The sequence below is a fragment of the Stegodyphus dumicola genome, chromosome X2, assembly GCF_044657685.1.
Source record: "Stegodyphus dumicola isolate Sdum_Otavi_A_Nest chromosome X2, ASM4465768v1".
Classification (NCBI taxonomy): domain Eukaryota; kingdom Metazoa; phylum Arthropoda; class Arachnida; order Araneae; family Eresidae; genus Stegodyphus; species Stegodyphus dumicola.
Window position 1 is genome coordinate 165968129 of NC_140781.1, and position 20910 is coordinate 165989038.

General features: G+C 34.1%; 1 protein-coding gene across 1 annotated transcript in view; it reads right to left on the minus strand.

Moving 5' to 3' along the window:
- LOC118187477 (synaptic plasticity regulator PANTS) overlaps positions 1 to 20910 on the minus strand; it is a 95123-nt gene that overhangs the window by 38453 nt on the left and 35760 nt on the right. The window contains exon 3 of the mRNA XM_085809995.1: positions 11451 to 11569. Coding sequence (XP_085666121.1) covers positions 11451 to 11569 — 119 coding nt within the window. The remainder of the gene's footprint in view (positions 1 to 11450; positions 11570 to 20910) is intronic.

Here is a 20910-nt window from a genome sequence, read left to right on the forward strand (position 1 = left end):
GGTGAGTTGCAGCTGTTTTGCACACCAAAGGGTGCACAACACGTTATTGAGTAGGTGGTCATAACATTTTGGTGTTTCAGTGTACATATCTTTCCCTGAAAACACCATACCTTTTTCCCACACATAAGAATAATAACATATGTTGGGCCTGATTGCAAGGAGTTACTATTTTTAAAACGGAAAAGGGTAAAACCCAAATTAAAATAGTTTAGGAGACTACTGCTTTACTTTGATACACATTACTTTTTTTTTTTTTCCCTATATAAAAGGCGAGTAACAGTCTTCACCTATTTGGCCTACAGTATGACTGGATTAGAAATGGCTATTTGATAGTAGTATATAATTAAAGGTATACAGTAAATATATAAATATACTCATAAAAAATTTGTAAATAGTTCTTCTACCCTTTGCCTTTCCAAACTTTTTCAACTCTCTATTATCCATATTACTCAAAGTTCTTTTCTACTTACATTTTAAGAAATTCACTTCCATGAATTTAAATTGTAAGGTCTTGTTTAGTTCTTTAGCCAGTTATTTTATGTTAATTCACTTTTCTGTTCTCATTTTCCATTTTTCTGCCAGAATGTTAAGTTTCTAGCTCACATGATATTCAAATGGGGTAGAAAGGATATAGTATTCAAAGGAAGGTTTTAGAGGGTAGAATTACAGTGTTCTGCCTGCTGAAGACCACATTGCTAACTTGATTCTCTTGTGAAGCTAGTATTCTGCAGCATTGTGTTATTTCTCTTGATTTGTCACATTAACTTTAGATCTCACCGATCTTGTGCATTACTTTATTTGCATAACCATTAGGTTGACTTATATTTTACTTGGTCAAATTCATTATCTTTAAGTCATAAATGACGGCTTCTGTAAGCATAATTGGTGCTTTCTGTTAAATTTTATTTGAGACAAATAAAAGGGTCCTTTCCATCATTTTCCTGTCTCTATGATACTCACAAGACACAGTGATAATTCACTTCTCAGTCTAAAAATGTTTCATACATTTTATGTTACCCAAGAAAATGAGACATTATAATGGCACCCAAACTTGGAATAGAACCACATTACAAGAAACTTCAATGTTTAATTTGGCCCCCTCAATGTAGAAAGTTCTGCCAGCTACAGTTAATCTCATGGAGGGACTTGAATTTATCACTGATACCATAAGGACTGCCACGAAACTTAGTCACCTTTGACTGGAAAAAATCAGTAATTAACTTTCTCAAGTGGTTAAATTCCCATTTCCTATTATATCCAGTGTCAGATGCACAAAAAGTTACTACTGCAGCTGACGCACTTACAGGCCAGGCTTTCACGTGGCACAAATGCATTGGAAAATTTGTACTGAGTAAGCCTTCAAGCGATACCTACACATTTCAGTTGTTTAAGAATGCTCTCATTTAAGTGTTCCCCATTGCAAAAGACAAGGTCAAGTCAGAAATATTTAGCAAATTCCAGTTTAAAGTTCACAACTTAACAGACCTTTATTTTATGAAAAGTTAACATTTTTTTATTTTTTGTACGGCAAAAGGCCGGATGAAGAAATTTTTCAAATTATTTTGACTAGGTTACTGCCACAAATACAAGATTATTGCAAGCTCTGCTATCCAACAAAATCTATTCAAGTTGACAACTAAGTTTTAAAATCAATGCTTGGTGGAAAAACACACATGACAGGGTTACAGTCAGAGGCTGAATTGGCAAAGTTTCACGCCAGCACCTTAGCAAAGGCCACAGTTTGGCCAGAAAAGACAAGAGCTGGATTAAAAGAGAAAAGGATTCAACCATGAGTGGCAGTCACCAAAAGAAGGACAAAAGAAAAAATGGGCAAAGTAATATGAAAAATTTAAACTAGGAAGGGGTACTGAAGATAAGAGGGTACAATTACCTTGGAGTCAAGAAAATCTCTCATAATTTCAATTAAATAGCCTAGTAGTTAAAAATTTGGCATTGCAAGTTGTGCAGGTGTTACGTAATAATAATAATATCCCTACAGACGCATTGATCAACACTGGAGCACAATGTAGCTTTATTTCAAAATCATTTTTTTTTAAATATAGACTCTTTAATATAGGAATGGCATAAGTTATTACCACCCAAGGCAATCAGTACACATGCATAGGCAAAATATTATTGCATGTACACATTAAAAACGAACAACTAAAGGTGGTCTTTCTTGCCACAAAAAATCTACAAGATCCCCTAATTTTAGGGATAATTTTTTTTAAAAACAGGAGGGGTTCAATTAAATTTTCAAGATTCTATTTTACAGCTGAAGATAATAAGCTGGAGGAAAGCAGCCACTGGAGATTGAGTTGAATCACTCGAGGCCGGATGAAAAAGAAAAATTTAAAGAACTGGTCAGTCAGTTTTCAAATTTGTCTGATGATTGTCTAGGCTACACACATATTATAAATAATGGTACAGATAACTGAAGTCAGTGAATTCAAAACCCTGTGAAGTCAAAACCTTATTGCTATGATAAAATAAAGAAAATAATAGAGAAGCATATCAAGGACATATTAATAAATTAAATTATAGCACAAATTAGCAGTCCTTATGGTAGTCCAGTGCTGCTGGTTTAAAAAGAAAAATGATCTCCCACCTACCAATTAAAGCATGACTTTTCGCCATTGGTTATTGAAGACTTAATAATATAACTAAGTATCCTGTCTATCCCCTCCCCATAACTAAAGAGATTATTCAGAAAATTAAATCAACATAATTCATGACAATGTTAAATCTAACATCTGGATATTTCCACATTTCCACAAAAATCACATTTATTACAAAGGTCAGCATTTACGCCTATTTAATAATGCAGTCTAATAAAACACAGCAAAGAAATTATCTTCATTCTCAGGCATGTGTTCATATTATAGAACTTTCAATAAAGACTGTCATTAAAGCACCATTAGACCATCAGAAAGAGAGGCGAGGAACTATGAACTCACTGATAAACTTTTATTTTACTCAAAAAGCACAAATCAAAATTAGGAGCTTAGACAGTTATCCAAGCAAGTTTAACGTAAGACATTCTATGTGAGTTATACAACTTGTCCATTTGTGGCCACCTGGGAATAAGAAAAACAGTACAATGGGTTCAAGAGGCAGAAAATTTTCCACAGCCACATAAGTTTGTACTACATATGTCTGGTAGTGCCATACTCGTCAGTCACATAATGATGTTAATTATAGCCCAGCTGGGTAGTGAAATAGTATAAAAGCAATGCTTCCAAATGAATTATTTGGAATAGATTTATTAGGCCCATACCCATGAAGTGAAGTCAATACAAATCAATATTTGTTCATTATTATGGACCATTTCTCTACGTAGGTAAAAATAGTCTCCCTATGAAAGGCTTTGGCTAAAATAGTTGCAGATTCTTTCTTATACAGGTATAAATATATTTTTAAATAGTGAGCTCCTTTAAAAGTAATCTCTGATAATGGAAAAGCCAATTATTACTACCCAAATATTTCAAGAACTATGCACAGGACTTGGCATAGAACATCTAAAAATGGTTCCTTATAGGCCACAGTCAAACATAGAGGAGCAGGTTAATAAGAACTTACACTGAAGTGCCACTTAACCATATACATGGCTATGTAAATTTTGTAGCCCTGTGTTGCATTTATGCTCACCTGAGGACATTGTGGTAGCTGCATATATAGTTAGTAGTACGGTTGTTTTTAATCAGTCACTGCAATTGCCAGTATATATAAAACTTCTGATTTAAACATCTTTGACAGCAGACAGATAGTAGGTGCTCAAAGCATGGGCCATTCAATTTCTGAAATTGGCAGGTGGCTAGAATTTTCAAGGTTGATAGTGTCAAGAGTATAGCAAGAATACATGGATGGTTGGGTGGAATAAAATCAGGCAAACTGAAAAGGACAATTAGCCTTGAATCAGAGTGGTGTGTGACTGCTCAAACATATTGTACCTCTCCAGCAAAGCTAAATATAAACTCAAATTGCCACCCACCTGAATCAGGGTGCCAGTCATATAGTCAGTAAACAGTTCATGCAGCATTCACTTCACCATATGGCCTTTGGCAGCCATAGACCCACAAGAGTGCAATTGCTCAATGCATGCTATTGAGCTGTATGTCTTATTTGGGCAAGAGAATACAAAGAATGGACTCTAGAGGACTGGAAATGGGTAGCATACAGTGATGATTGATGAGTCGCGATTCCAACTGCTTAATATCAATGGAGGATGAGAATATGGAATCAGGCTTATGAAGCCATGGATCCTGCATGCCAAATAGGAGTTGTACAAGGCTATGGGAACTCAATCATGGTCTGGGATGTTTTCTCTGCGCAGTGTGTGAGATCTTTGGTACTTGTACCAACCTCTCTTGATATGATTCGGTGCATAGAGCTGCTGCGATTATCTCCATCCATTTATATTGTGTTGTCATTCACATAGAAATGGAGTATTCCAGCACGATAACAGCACCTCTCACAGGTCTCATTGGCTACTGCCTCAATGGATGAGCATTTCTCTTACTTCTCTGTCACAAATTGGCTACCTAGAAGCCCTGATTTAAATCCTCTTGAGCACCTTTCAGATTAAGACACAATAACACGCCGAATAAATACTAATTCAGAAGTCAAACAACAAAAATCAGCGTTATACCTACAAAATTTTCACAGGACTAGTTTCGATGGTTTTACCGAACCATCATCTTCAGCTGCAAAACCGCAAATGAACAAGATAGGAAATAATGATTAGATAAGATAAGAAAGCCTGGACAAGAATAAGCAAGTGGCGTCATGTATTGGTGAAACCAGAACTAAAACATAATTTCTTTATTAAAGGCCGAAGGCAAATTTGGATTGGAATTAGGATCGTTAACTAGAACAGAAAGATTTTTATGAATGTGAAATGCCTCTAGAAAATCCAGTTCTCCAATGGAAGATGTTTTTTGAATAATTTTGGCAGCAGAAAAATTGAAAGTGTGATTTTCGGACCAACAATGTTGCGCAACAGAAGACTTCTGTGTTTCCTTTTTTCTAACATATGCCTCATGTTCCTTGACGTGAAATTTTAAGGCTCTCTTAGTTTGGCCAATGTAAATTCAACCACACTGGCAAGGAATCCTATAAATACCCAGGGAATTCATATCCGGAATGGGGTCCTGAAGTATGGAACTCGGAATTTTATTGATGGGAGAATAAACAACCCGAAAGTTAAATTTCTGCAAAATATGTGCAACTTTATAGCTAATTGATGGAAAGAAGGGAATGACAACAGAATTTTTATAATCTCCTAAAACAAGAGTGTGCCTTTTAGTGTGTTGAGATGAGAATTTTTTAACTGCTTGATTAATAATGTTGGGTGAAAAGCCCCTGTCAATAGCTATTGCTTTTAAATAATTTAGTTCTTTATCAAGGGCTAATTTGGAGGAGCAAACTTGAAGAGCACGGAAAACATAGGAATAAAATGAAGCTAACTTTTGTTTAGTCGGATGACATGATTTAAAGTGTGGTGGAAGGCAAACCGATGAAGGTTTACGGTAAACTGTAGTACTGAAGTTGGATGTGTTACGTGTGACCAGAATGTCGAGAAACGGAAGAGAATTGCAAGTCTCTAGTTCAAAAGTGAACTGAATAGCAGGATCAATAGAATTCATTGTTGAAAGAACTTTATTTAAATCATCTTTATTACCTTCAAACAGGGTAAAAGTATCGTCTACGTAGCGGAACCATGCCGGGAAGTTTAAAGTTTCAAACAATTTTGATTCATAATAATGCATGTAGATATCAGCCAGGATGGGACTGAGGGGGCTTCCCATGGCTAATCCCTCAGTTTGTTTGTAATATTTATTTTGGAAAACAAAATGTGTTTGTTTCAAACAGAGTTGAGTGAGAGAAATTAGCTCCTCAATTTTGATGCAAGAGAAATGAAATTCGCGAAGTCTGGTTTCTAGACATCTTAATGCACCCTCCACTGGGACATTGGTGAATAAAGATTTTACATCAAAAGAAACCATGAGTAAATTACTAGGAGAAATGTTTTTAACCTTTTTTACAAACTCTATTGAATTTTTTATGGTGTAAATGTTATTGTCTAATAGAGTGGAAAATCTAGAAACTAAATATTTAGCTAAAGGATACGAGGCAGTACCTAAATTTGATACAATAGGGCGGAAAGGAATACCACTTTTATGAATTTTGGGAAGAGCATATAATCTGGCACAATTCGCAACAGATGGGATAAGCGAATGTTTTAAGTTGCTTGAAATGATTTGCGAAGATTTGATCGCAGTTTTTATTTTGGATAAGTCCGAAGGTGAAGGATCTTTAGGGATCGGATTATATGGTCCTTCGTTTAAGAGTTTAGTGACACCATCGATGTAAGTGTTCTTATCCATGACGACTATCTGGCCGCCTTTGAAATGATAATATCCGGGTTAGAATGAATTTCGCGCATTGTAGCTCTTTCTCTCGCAGTTAGATTTGGTTTCAAAGGTTTATTATTGAATTTCACATTATGAGCGATAAGATGCCTAATCATTTCTTTCTGTGAATCTGAAACTTTACTGAACTTGAAAGCTTTTTCGATAGGAGCCAAAATCTTTGGAATCGAGGGTTTACAGGTTTGTGAGAAGTTAAAATTATATTTTAGAATTCTCTCTTGTTCTTCTGAAAGACTAACATTAGAAATATTAACTATTGGCTTGATGTTTACAATGGGAAGATTTTTTGAACTACTTGAACTGGAAGACTGTAAAAGAAGTTTTTCGAATTTAACTGCAAGGGTGTTTTTGTGACGGTTAACTGCATTCTCCGTTCTAGACCAAGACTTTTGTTCAAGGGCAGTGAATTTTGGATATGGAACACCTTTCAGATGTTTTAAAGAAAGGTGTGAAACCACATCACACAACACTAGCAACCCTTCCTGAAGTATGGACAACTCTATCCGATGCTTCGCAAGCCATTTCCATAGAATGCTTCCACAAAATTATTGAATCTATGCCTCATTGTGTAGCACATCAGACATTATTAAGGCCACAGGAGGCAAACTTGTTATTGACTTGCTCTCCCTAATTCAATAGCACTTCAGTGCAGTTAAAATTATGTGTTACTATGTGAAAAATTATCACAGAGCTGGGATAGCAGGATCAACAAGTTAGCATTTGCCTTAAAAACAGCTAAGCATGACACATGAGGAACACTCCAGTAGAACTATTCTTAGGCCCAAAGCTAATTAAAAACCTGGATAAATCATTCTTTAGGCAGAAGAGGGCACAAGAGTTCAAAATGGCAGACGTACAGAAAATACTAAATGAAGCTGCAAAAAATATGGATATGGCAAGGGGAAAACAGAAGCTGTATTATGACAGAAAAAGGCGAGAAATTAATTATAAGGTGGGAGATCAAATGCTCTAGGTAAAGCATTCATTCTCATATGAGAAAGACAGGATAGGTAAAATTTTGTCCATAATTTCAAGACCACAGGAAATTTAAAGAATTAAGAACAGTAGTTCAAAAAGGGTTGCCACTCAAACAGGAGATTGAAATTCCCTGACTTTTCCAGGTTTTCCAGGTGTATTTTAAGAATATTCCAGTTTATCTGCATAATGCATTTTGGCTGTGCTAAGAGGTAAATTAATTATGGTATTACTTGAAAACACAAAAATTCGTCAATTACATATGACTTATAATTAATCCCCAAAGGATTACTATTTTAACTATAAAAGGAATTGTTTTCTCCACTGAAGATTGAAATTAGAATCTGCCCAATCTGGATTTAAATAAATAATTTTTTGCAGACATTTTGCAACTAAATGAAAGAAATATATTTGATGATATTTTTAAATAAATTCAGATATTTTACATTTATTTAGCAGCATACATAAGCAAAAAATATGTGCATTAAATTTTGTGATGGTATGCTACTAGTGCTAGAATTAATTTCAGGATTATGCCAGAGAAAATTTCCTGAAATTTGAAAGTATTATTTACTAATAATAAACAAATTTAGAGGGAAGAAGCAACATCAAATGATACGAAAAACATAAAAATAATTAAAAATTGAATTACAATAATCAACGATATTTTAGCGAATATAGTTAGTTATATTTAATGGTTAGCCTAGATTAGTATTTTTTATTTTATTGCAAAATGACAAATAAGGCATTTATTAAAAAGAAAAAAAAGTTTAAAAGATTTTGTGGTAAAATCTTAATATACGGTAAGGCCTTGGCACGATTTTGAAAAATTGTCGCCAACACCAAAACGACCTGTTTGCTGCTCATCGTAACATTGCCAAATCGTACATTGAAAAGAAAAAAAAAAGGTTTAAAAGATTATGTGATAAAATCCTAGTATACACTAAGGCCTTTGCACGATTTTGAAAATTGTCGCCAATACCAAAATAACACATTTACTGCTCATCATAATGTCACCAAATCCCGTGGGTACCATACATGGAAGTTAAAACAGAATACATAGAAACAAAAACCCTAACCAAAGAATGTCTATGTTAGCAGAGGACAACTGACTTCTAAAGTACACGTCCTGGGGAGGAAAAGATGGGGAAATTAGGAACTTAGTTCAGACTTGGTGCGTGAAGGTGCAGTTGCCCCTCGCTCCCTATTTTTGACTTCGCTAATTTTTTTGCATTTTAGTCTATGTGTTATATGTTTGATTAGACAGCCTAGCTCAGTAAAAGTAGGCGGTCAGTGTAACTCTGATTCAAAATCCGGTTACGACCACGTGCAGTGCTAATAACGACCACATGTTTCTGACACTCCTTTGCCAATGCTTTATTTTTCTTCTTTTTTTTCCCTTTCTAGTAATTTCGTTCTCCTGATGAGGAGGGACCTTTAGCTGCCCTCGAAATCAATTGAGTGTTTTAATATATGTACGCTAAATACAAGGTTGATATTGCGATTTTGATTAACCAAAGGATCAGTGCAAGCTTAGAGTTCACGAAAAAGTCCCACCACCTGGGACCAAGTACATTGAGGAACTGACACCAAAGTTTCTATGCAATAAACGGCCAGCTCAGCAATCTTCAACAATGCAGATAAGACCACAAAAATTCCAGCATTCTGGTCTACTCAAAAGTGCTGCAGAAAAGCCTAGTGGGAAATTCAAGGCCAAAGATGCGATTAGCAAACATGGAATATACACATCAGGGAAAGGTGCTTAGAGTCTGAAATGACGAAAAGAAAAGGAAAGCCTCAATGGAGAAGGAGACTCAGCCTTCACGAAGATTCCATATATGACAATTAAGCATCTACCTCACTTGGCAGGAGTTCATGAATAAAAAAATGGAGAAGTGCCAAAAAAAAAGGATATGTAGAAATTTAATTTCTACTTACTAAGATTCAGTTTTATGCCTAAAAGTATAGGAATTACTAGACTATTTTTGAATTTTGCTTCAACTGAGGTTACTTCAGTTGTTTAAGTAGCAAGAATTTAGGAAGTTTATACATAATTATTCATTCTTGCTCTAATTTAGTTTAGAAACAAGAACTCTATTTTAGTCTGAGAGACTGATGTGAGGAAATATTAATGAAATTCTAAGAAAATATTAAAATATAAAGAAATCCTAAGCAACTTGTGTGCCATGATGTAAAGTGAAAGCTGAATTTTCTAATTTAATGTATTGTAAATATTTCATTTAATGTAGTATGTCTACTGTTTTATGTTGCAAATGTTCAAATTACTCTTAAATATATGTGTTAAAACAAATTAAAACTTGCATAGTAGTAGAAATTAAATTTGTCTAATATGAATGAGACATTTAAATGCAAGTTAGCAAATTTAAGAAAAATTTTGAATAAATGAAAACAAGTTAGCTGTATGCATGCATTTAAGGTTAGGCTCTAAAGGCAACACTAAAGTTTAAAACACACTCTTGTTAGTTAACATATTAGCTGCAGTTTTGAAGGTAAGGTGTTTTTGTCTAGTGAGTCCAAATTTCTAACATGTACATTCTGGGTTAGGTGGCAGAGTTGTCCAACTTACACAAAAGACACTGATTGATCTTTACGGTTTATTTCTTGCCATTAGGCTTTTCATGCCGACTTTAGGTCACAGCCAACTTATGTGTTGCTTTATTTGCATAGCCGTTAGGCTAATTTACCTTTTATTTACCTATAGTTAAATTGCTGGCTTCTGCAAGCACAAGCGAAATCTGTTAAATTTTATTCGAATCAAATAAAAGAGTCTTACAAACCCTTTTCCCTGTCTCTGTGGTACTTACATAATGATAATTCACTTCTAAGTCTTAAATGTTTCGTACATTTTATGTTACCCGAGATTACAAGAAGTTATAAAATTAAATTAAAAAACTATTTTTCCACAATTTATGGAACTTTAAAAAATATTTTTTAAATTAATCATTTTTATGTGATTAATTTTAATATTATGTAATTAATTCAAATTTAGTTTACCATTTCCATTGCTTTCAATTTTACGAGCTACATATTTATACCCTAACTCCATTCTTACTTTTCATTCTTTTATTTTACCAAGTTACCCTCCAACAACACAGCTTTTTTCTGAAAAAATTTTTCAAGGGTTACACAGAAACTAGCCATGTGGATTTTTTGCTTCATTCAGCTTTTTTTTCCCTTTTCCTATTCAATTCAAATTAATATAATTGAATTAATTAATTTTATTTATGTTTTCCCATTTCAAGTTATATTGCCTTCCTAATTTTTATTTTATTTCCTTTTACATCTTAGACTACAAGCCTTCCATTTTTATATAGTTTTTTTTTTTTTTTTTTTTTTTTTTTTTTTTTCAATTTTCCTCAATTTGGAATTTTTCTGCATTAATTATTATTTTTAATTTATACTTTTTTTATTCTTTTTCCTCAAATTTTGACTTGAAATATTTTTACTTTTGTTTTACAATAGTTGATTTGATTTGTAAAAATTTTTTTAGTAATTCTTTTTCTTTGGTTTGAAATTTATTTAATATTTGTTTAACATCTTGCTTTTAATTTACCCAATAGTTATTCTGGTGTCTTACTTGAAAATTCTTATTCAATTTTAGGGGCACATCAGAGCAGATTATATCTTGATGCTTAATTACATTTAAGAAGTTTCACATTTTCACTTTTTTTAATTTTCACTTTATTGTATTCTTGAACAACTTTAATATTTTTTTTTACAACTTTCTTTTAATTTATGAATTCACAATCATCCAGATATAATTCTGAAGTGTGACTGTGTTGAAAATTCTTCAGTTGTTCCTTGAAAAGACGAAGAATTCTGAACATTCTTTATTTTATTGTGCATTGTATTAATTGTATTTTACTATTTTATTGAATTGCTTTCATTTCGGTTTTCATATGTGTACTTCCGACTGAAAGAATGATTGCTTTTTTGGTTTAATTTGTGACTTAATTATTATTATCTCTCCATTACATGTAAGCGCGAAAAAAAAAAAGACAGAAATATAAAAAATACACTTACCAAGGCCTTTATGTCTTTCTTATTCCTAAACAACATACAGTTTTGATAATCAGTCTTCCACTGTGAACAATCTATACTTTCGCCATAAACAAAATACTGGTGCATACGAGCTCTAATGCCTGAAACAGATTGTGTTCTATGAATGCACGTACTATTAATGTTTAAAAAGTATAATCTGAACATATATGATTTTGCCATAAAAACACTGAATGAACATAACTTCACTTAAGCTCTAATTTAGAAGTTTATTTAATTCACAGATAATATTTTATTTAATTCATTAACTAATCTAGCATGGTGTTATTTTTTTTTTTTTTTTTTTTTTTTTTTTTTTTTTTAAGATTTTTCAAGAAAACTTGCTCATATTTATCTGAGTAAACTATGAAAATACCATACAACATTTTTAGTCCCTGTGAAGAGAAGTCAAGTTGAACTACAAGTGTTCAGCAGATTTAGCCACTTGAACCCAGACAGACTGACTACACAAAGAAATATGCTGATTTGGTTACTTATTAAAACTACTGGTAAATAAGAAACTAGTTTGTGGAGAAAAAATGCTGCTGGTAAGGCTTCATCATTAACATGAAAAAAAAATTAGTAAGAGCAAAAATGTAATTACAGAACAAATTTCAATTTAAAGAAAAATGTTTATTACAAGCACTGTAAGCAGTTTATACTCAAGTATTCTTGTGAAGAATGTTCCAAAACAAAATTATGAAAGTGTACCTACACAGTTCGTCTAACATAATAATTAAATAACTAATACAGCACAAAACTGAAAATTTATCAACATAAAATCCATCATCACCTGCCATGCAGCCTTTTAGATGCCTTACTAAGGTTTGAAATTTTGGGGATTTTCTAACATAAGCAACAGATTCAATATTCAACATTGAATCTAGTTAACATTTTCAGTTAAACATTAATTTAATATTGTAACCAAATTAGTATTTTGCCAAAAATCACTAAACTTGAGCATAAGATTAGCCCTGTGCTGTTTTATTAGAGCAAGATTGCAGTAATTAGAAATTTGGTACTCTTCTGTTATAATTGTTATGTTCAGTTAAAACTGGTAAAATGTGCTAAAGATGAACTGCTTTAAACTTTGTGACTGAGAATTTGTTGAATCTATAACATCAGTGGTTCCTCATATCCTACTGAACTCAAATAAACACACTTTTCTTTTAATACTTTATGAAACAATTTATATTTACATAAACACATTAATACTTAGTTGAACTCAGAATTGAAACGTTTTATTAATTATACACAGGCAGCGCAATGCCCTCCATGACTTTTTCCACAGCACTCCCCAATTGCATTCTTATTAAAGAGAACACAAAATTACATAGCAAGAAACAGAATATAAGAAATCAATATCTTTTGCATAACTAAAATGACCTAATAGTAACATAAAACTTAACATAAAAAGTAAAATAATATTCACTAAATAAATTTAATAAATAGATACAAGTGACATTATTAAACAAATGATACACTTGCTGTATCAGTTTCAGATATCTACAAATATGAATACCAATGCCAATGAGTTCAAATTATGGAGTGGTTTAAAACCATTTACATCCTTATCAGAATTAAATAAAGTGAGCAGAAATAAGAAAATTGCATAAGCTGGTTTACTTGATGTAAGCTAAAGGGAGCCACATATGCTCAAGAAAGGTTAGGGATAGAGATCAATATAAACAATTAATAAAATAAAATTTCAGTTTTTATAATCATTTTTCAAAATTTTAAACTTTTTTGTAGTTTTATATTTTAAGATTTTTTTTTATTAATTAATTTTTTTTCATAGTTTCCACTACCTTTTAGCTGGTGGAAAGATGTTGTATTCCCGGTCAATAATAGAGTGAGGACGCTTCTGTGAGCTGCGAATCGCAGGATCATAGGCAAGCAGTTGTTGAAGTACACAATTATCAATCTGTTCAATTTTGAGAAATAAATTTTGATTAAGTTTTTTAATTTCAACATGAATGGATTTAATTCTAAGATCCGAGTGAACCACACCCAAACGGACGTACCAGGGTGCATTTAGAATCATACGTAGGGGATTTACTTTGAAAAGTTTTTTTTTTTTTGCGTGAGTCTTAGCCGCAGTGCCCCAAATAGTGCATGTGTATAGGTCTTAAAATAGATGTGTAGAGAAGAGTTTTGTTTTTGACTGACAGTTGGCTGTTACGAGCTAAAAGTGGGTAAAGTTAGGATTCGACTCCCATTGCTTTTTTGATCAGGTTATCAATTTGAAGGTGCTAGATTAATTTGGAATCAAGTATAACACCAAGATACTTGTAAGAATTAGTCCAGGGAACATAATCTTTAAAGAACTTTAAGTTAATGGTAGGGTATGGGAGGGGAGCTCGTTTAAAAATCATAGCAGCACATTTAGCAACATTAATTTTTATTTTCCAAGTAATGAGCCAGTGCTCAAGTCTTGAGGGATAACTCTGAATATTATGAGCCAATCTGTCCAGGTGTTTGTGTCTTGCTAGGATGGCTGTGTCATCCGCATAGAGAGCTAGGGTAACACTGGGTGATTTGGTATGTCATTAATAAATAAATTGAACAAAGTTGGTACTAAAAGACTACCTTGGGCTACACCACTAAGGAATGGATGGGGAGTTGAAATGATATAATTAACTCATACAGAGAAAGATCTATTAAAGACGAATTAATTATGTGAATGAAATGAGAAAAAAAGATCAAGTCGCATGAGCTTGATAATAATACCAATATTGCATCAAATGCTTTGGCAATGTCAAGAAAAAGGGTGCCTATAAGCATTTTGCTATGAAACCCTTCATGAATGAACTCCACTGTCCTCAGCAGCTAGTGCGTAGAGCAGTGTTTTGCTCGTAATCCAAATTGTTCGTCAATAAGGACTTTTGGGTTCCAGAGAAAATCATTCAGGTGTTTAAGCAGCACAAATTCATAAATCTTAGATAATAAAGATAGGAGGCTCATAGGTCTGTAATTTTGAGGATTTGAGTGGCCCTGGCCAGGTTTTGGAATAGGCACTATAAGTGTGCGCTTCCAGCTTTAAGGAAAATAGCAATGCAGGATCATATAATTTATAAGCATCACTAAGAAAAATAGATAATTGGTGGGTAAAAATTTAATCATGCGATTAGAAATAGAATCCAACCCTGGAGCCTTTTTAGGTTTGAGCTTAGCGATATATTCGCTAACTTCGCTCATGGTTGTGTATTGTATGTTTCTCTGAAAGGGAGAGGAAAGGAAATGCTCAACATCCTGTTGGAAGGAATTTGCGGTGTTAGCAAAAATTCCTTCATTATGTGGTGTAAATTGAATTTGGAGACTATCAGCAATTAGTTCTGCTTTCTCCATGTCTGTGTGAGCCATCACTGCGTCTTTTGATAAAAGACAGAATGTGAGTTTTAGGCTTACGTAGCCTGGCATGCACGCCAAAGGCTGTTATCATTGGTCGTTAAGGACTGAATGTATTCAGAATATTGTGTTTGGAATAATTGGTCACAAGACACGTTGACTTCATTCTGGAGGGCACGAAGTTGTAATTTTAAGCCAGGACTCCTATGTCTTTGCCAAAGTCTCCGTATCTTGTTCTTTTCATGCTCTAAGGGTGGGTTTGGATACCTCTTTAAAGGTATCAGTAACGGTTTTTTTAATTGATAAACTGCTTTGTCAATATCAGAGCTAGACTTAATTTCAAGGGAGGGCAAATTTTTACTTTTAAGTTTAAATCTAAGAAATATGAATACAGCACATTTGTTCGGTTTTATATAGTGCCCTCCAGGATCAGCGCCCTCTTGTGAGAGGACCCAAATTTAAATTAGTTGGTTGTTGAAGAATGTATGCAGCGGACCTATGGTGCATTTGCTTGTTCCACTTTGTGCTAATAGAGCACTTAACTTGTAACCTTGTAGATTATGTAAGTAATTAAATATTTCTGTGGCCTAACTTAGTAAATTTTATTTTGGAACCAGTGCCATTATCTTTCATAATTCATCGCTTGCATTTATTACCTAACAAAAATTTAGTCCACTCCCGGATTTGTGTTAATGGAGTTCGTATTAGTTTACAATGGCCACTATAGTTGCTTTAAATCGAAAGAAGGGATCTCTAAAAGCCCAGCTAACCAGAATAGAGACTGTCACAGCGGATAGTTCAAGCACATGGACTAAAACCAAACTAGATGCCAAGCTCAAGGCCTTGAAAAAGATGTCTGTTGCATTGGATACACTTCGATCAGAGTATTATATTGCTGTGCCTGAAAAGGATGATACTTCTGAAATAGAAGAGGAATTATTAGATCTAGAAGCAAGAATCGACGATCTAGAGGTAAGTTTCAATCAAATGTTAATTGATAATGTTGCTAGTATTAATAAGGTTGATATCGCAAAGAGTAGTTGTAAAATAAAGTTACCTGAAATTCCACTTCCGCAATTTAGCGGAAAGTATGAAGAATGGAGCATGTTTAAAATTGAATTTAATAATATTGTTACCTCAAATACTCAATTAACAGATGCACAAAAGCTACATTATCTGCATGCCACTCTTAAGGGAGAAGCAAAATTGTTGCAAACTCAAGAAGATACTTTTGAATCATCATTTAGGGCTTTATAAAATTGCTTTGAAAACAAGAGAATTCTCATTTATATTCACATTAAAGCTATCTTAGAATTCGAAAAAATTATTCATGAATCATCGAAAGAATTAAGGCATCGAGTAGATGCTGTGAATAAAAACATTAGAGCTTTAAATAATTTGAGTTTCGAACGAAACAAATTCTCTGATATTTTAATTACTACTGACATTTTAGACAAAATAGACAAGGAAACTCGAAAACAATTCTAATTATCTGTAAACGCTTCAGATGTTCCTAATTTTGATAACTTGATGACGTTCTTAGGAAGAAGAAGTCAAACTTTGGAAAATATCCACAAAAACACAATAAAATCAAAACAAACGAATGCAATAAAAGCAAAAAAACACCTTCTTGTTCATTCAAATAATTCGGAAAGAAATTGCGTTATATGTAATTCACCACATTCTCTTTTTAAATGTAGAAAATTCCTTGATATGAATTTTGGTGTAAGATTTACACTAGTAAAGACAAATAACTTGTGTCTGAACTGTTTGGGAAAAAAGCACATTGCCTCGCAATACAGATCGAATTATTTTTGCAATATTTGCCATTCAAAACAATATACATTGCTTCATAAGGATGAGTCATCGAATTCGGATTCTGTTTCAAATAAACATCCACAGACGATAGAGCAGAAGGCAGCTGTCAGGAAGAATATTCCTCTGGTGCCTAATGGGAAGGCGATTGATTGTTTATTAGCTACGAATAAAAGTGTTATGATGCCATTGATTGTTTATTAGCTACGAATAAAAGTGTTATCCTGCCATCTGCGACTGTTATGATAAAAACTTCGAAGGGGACATTCATCAAAGGAAAAGCTTTTCTTGACAGCTGCTCACAGATTAACTGCATGTCTGATCATTTTGCAAAACAATTAGGGATTAAAAAAACAAAGATTTTCGCTCTGATTTCAGGATTAAATGGAACTGATATTAGTTTAAATTATAAAGTGAGGACTTCAATTGCCAATAGGGAAAAAACATTCTCTAGAGAACTTGATTTTTTTATTGTTCCCAAAAACACAGAAAATACTCCACTTACCCCCATATCTATTGAAAATATTGACATCCCCAAGGATATTTCCTTAGCTGATTACAGATTTAACATACCTGAGAAAATTGATTTATTATTGGGTGCAGAATGTTTCTTTGACTTATTAAAATTGGGTCGGATTCGCAGTGCGACAAAAGGCTTATTGTTCCATGAAACGGTTTTTGGATTCGTACTTAGTGGTATTGTGCATAATTCACCACTTGAATCACAATACTGTGGTCTACTTATGCAAAATGAAAAATTGAAGAAACATTGCAAAAATTTTGAAAGGTAGAAAATATTAATTTTCGGGATTCAGCACTTAATACTGAACAGAAACATTTCAAAAAACATTTTAATGAGACTCATTAACGAACCTCTGAAGGTCAGTACATCGTATGCATGCCCATGAAGGACTCTGAATTGTTGGGCGAGTTTAGAAATTTAGCAGAGAAAAGAATTAAGTTTGGAAGCGATTTGGTTGGGACTCGAATTTGCAACAATTGTACTCTAGAATTCATGCAAGAATACAAGGATTTAAAGCATATGGAACTAGCTGAGGGATCTGAACCCATAAATGATTCATACTACCTGCCTCGCCATGGGGTTTACAGAGCAGACAAAAGTAGTATACATTTATTAAGAGTGGTTTTTAATGCCTTGACTGCCACGACATCGGGATTGTCATTAAATGATATTTTATTGAAAAGAAGAATTCGACAGCAGGAATTATTTTCTATAATGGTTAGATCTAGAAAACACCGCTACACCTTCACAGCAGATGTACAAAAAATGTATCGACAGATTCTAGTAAATCCTCCACATAGAGGCTTCCTCAGAATTCTATGGAAGGACAGTGTTGATGCACCAGTGCAAACTTATAAGTTCAACACCGTAACATATGGGATGTCAAACGCTCCGTATCTAGCAACTCGAGCTCTTAAACAGTTAGCTTAACAGAAAGCCAAACCTTGCCTCTAGCATCATCCGTCGCTCTTACTGATTTCTATGTCAAAGACATACTTTCCTGAGAATCATCACTCGAAAAGGCTAGAATTTTACAGTCCCAATTAATATAACTGTTGAAATTAGGTAAAATGGAATTGCATAAATGGCATGCAAATCATCCAGATCCGCTTGTGTCTGAAAATAAGGTTATCGCTCATTCAGAATACACTTTTGAAGAGCAACAAGAATCTTTGTCCGTTAGAATTCTTGGTGTCCTATGGAATCCTCAGATTGGCTGTTTTTTGTTTACAATGACCATTCCTCTCTCTAACAGTTATAGTAAACGAGATGTTCTGTCACTAATTTCGATAATGTTCGATCCACTTGTCTTAATTGGACCAGTGGTCACAAAGGCTCTGGCTTGCTAAACTTGATTGGAATGACACATTGCCAGATGCTATGGCCAAGGAGTGGATTAATTTCGTATCCACACTCTCTGAACTAAGTAATCTTAAGATTCCTAGATTTGTGTTCCAGGAAGTTCACATAGTGCTCCATGGGTTTGCAGATGCATCCTCTTTGGCATACGGAGCTGCAATCTATGTTCAAGCTTTACCAATTTCGGGATTGCAAACCGCTCGACTTTTGTGTAGCAAGTCACGAGTTGCACCTATAAAATCCTTATCAATTCCTAGATTGGAACTGTCAGGTTGCCTGCTATTATCCAGTTTGATGAATAAAGTGACATCTTCATTGAATGTCAAATAGAAAATGTAATTATTTTAGTCTGATTCTATGATTTCTCTTGCTTAGGTTAGAAAATCACCACACTTACTTTCATGAGCAACAGAGTTACTGGCACCGCAGGCACAATCTTCAGAGGTGGCACAACGACAATCACAAGGGCAAGCGATGAGTAGACAGGTGCAATTGAAAAGAAAGTTTCCCTGTTGGAAAACTGAAGGTAACAAGAAAAAGAAGCCGTTCCACCAACCAGAAAAGAGAGGGCACGACCACCCCCAGAATGAAGAAGGGAAAAGTTCGACTAATGCAAAGAGAGCCAGGAGAAATGACAGCAACCATAACACGGCTCCAAAACGGAAAATCTACCCATCGGAAAGGAGTCTACACAGCAAATGTCAACGAACTGACGAAGGAAAACCAGCTGCAGATGCAAGGAAGCAAAAAAATTTGAACAGCCAGCAACGAGATCCAGGTAACAACGAGACAGTGTTGTCCCGGTTCCGCCAAGATCAGCTGCCATCAAACGGCCGGGAGTACAAGCAGATGTTAAAAAGAAGTTCTTCAAGGGTGACCGTACTGGAAAAAAAAGAAAGCTCACGGAGGAAGGAACCGAAGGGCTAACCCACACAAAACGGAGGATAAACCAGACGGTAGTCTTTGCCACCTTCCAGGACTGGGCAGCAAAAAGAATGTCTGAATATCACAAAGATAAGTAAAACTTTATGTTACTTTGAAACTTTAAGTTAATTTTTCGTTCTTACTGCAAGTGGCAGAATTTAACAAGTTTTACCTCATATGAGGCCTACCTTTATCGCCAAAAAAGGCGAGAATTATGTTTTTCAATTACTCGCGAGTAAAACTAAAATTATTGTATAATAGGAATGTGTAAATACTTGAATATTGTAAAAGCATTGGTAATCTTTGAGAAAGGTACTTTAAGAAAATTGTAAAATTATTGTATAAAATTTTATTTAAAAGATTCTGTCAAGGAAAAAAAGTTTTAGTCTGAAGGACTTTTGAAATATAGTATTTCAATGTAGAAGAATTAGCACTTCCTTGGAAAGAAATAAAAGTTAACAAACATTGTACTACTAATGTATGTTTTAAAATGCGTAAAATTAACGGCATGTTAATATGTCCTTATGTACAATGTGAACTGTTATCTTAAAAGTTAAGAAATACTGTGATATGTTAAAAGTGAAAATGTTAGAGTAATGCCAAAATTTTAACTTATTCGTATGACTGTAAAAAGAGCAAATTATTGTGAATATGTGCTAAAGGTTGAATGAATGTAGTTAGGCTCCCTGACGCTACACTTCAGAGTTAGCCACTTTTGAGAATAGTACCTCAGGGTTCAGAGATGAATATAAGGTGTGTCCTGAGGTCTGGTTATGTTAAATTGTAACACGTTAGTGTTTTGATTGCAGGCGGTAGTGTTGAACACTTGTACAGACACGCACATGTTTGGTGTTTTTCTTTACAACACATGTCAGAGAGCATGGGGATTTGGTGGTCGTATGTGCTTAATGCATGATATAATTAAAGAAAATAAGAGTAGACAATCTCCTATAACAAAAGAATATATTAAGTACTAAATTACAATTTAAATTACATTGCAGAGATCAACACAGAGCTCGGAACACAGTTCATGCTTACTGTGTTCCTTCGCGTACCACTGTGTGACGAGAAGTCTGAGAGAGTAAAGATGTTGCTTTGCTGCTCCGATTAAGAACTGGATTTTACACGTGGCGCCATCTCATGAAGAGAAGTTGAAGTATCTGTCGGAACACCACAGTACTCCCCCCCCCAAGTACCATCGGTACGTTATAAGTACTTTGGGTTAAATTTAACCTTTCTTCCAGATCTGGTAGTTTTAGGTGGCTCTTTAACGGGATGTAAGCTTTCTTCCGGGAGTGATGTTGATGAGGAAGTTGTTGGATCTTGCATTAGAAATGCTGGTTTGAGACGATCGATTCCAATCACTGATTGTTTGCCATTGCAGATGATAGTGAAATGTTTCGGTGTTCGTTTGACAACTTTGAATGGACCATCATATGAAGGTGTTAAAGTTGGCTTAATTGCATCGTTGCGCAC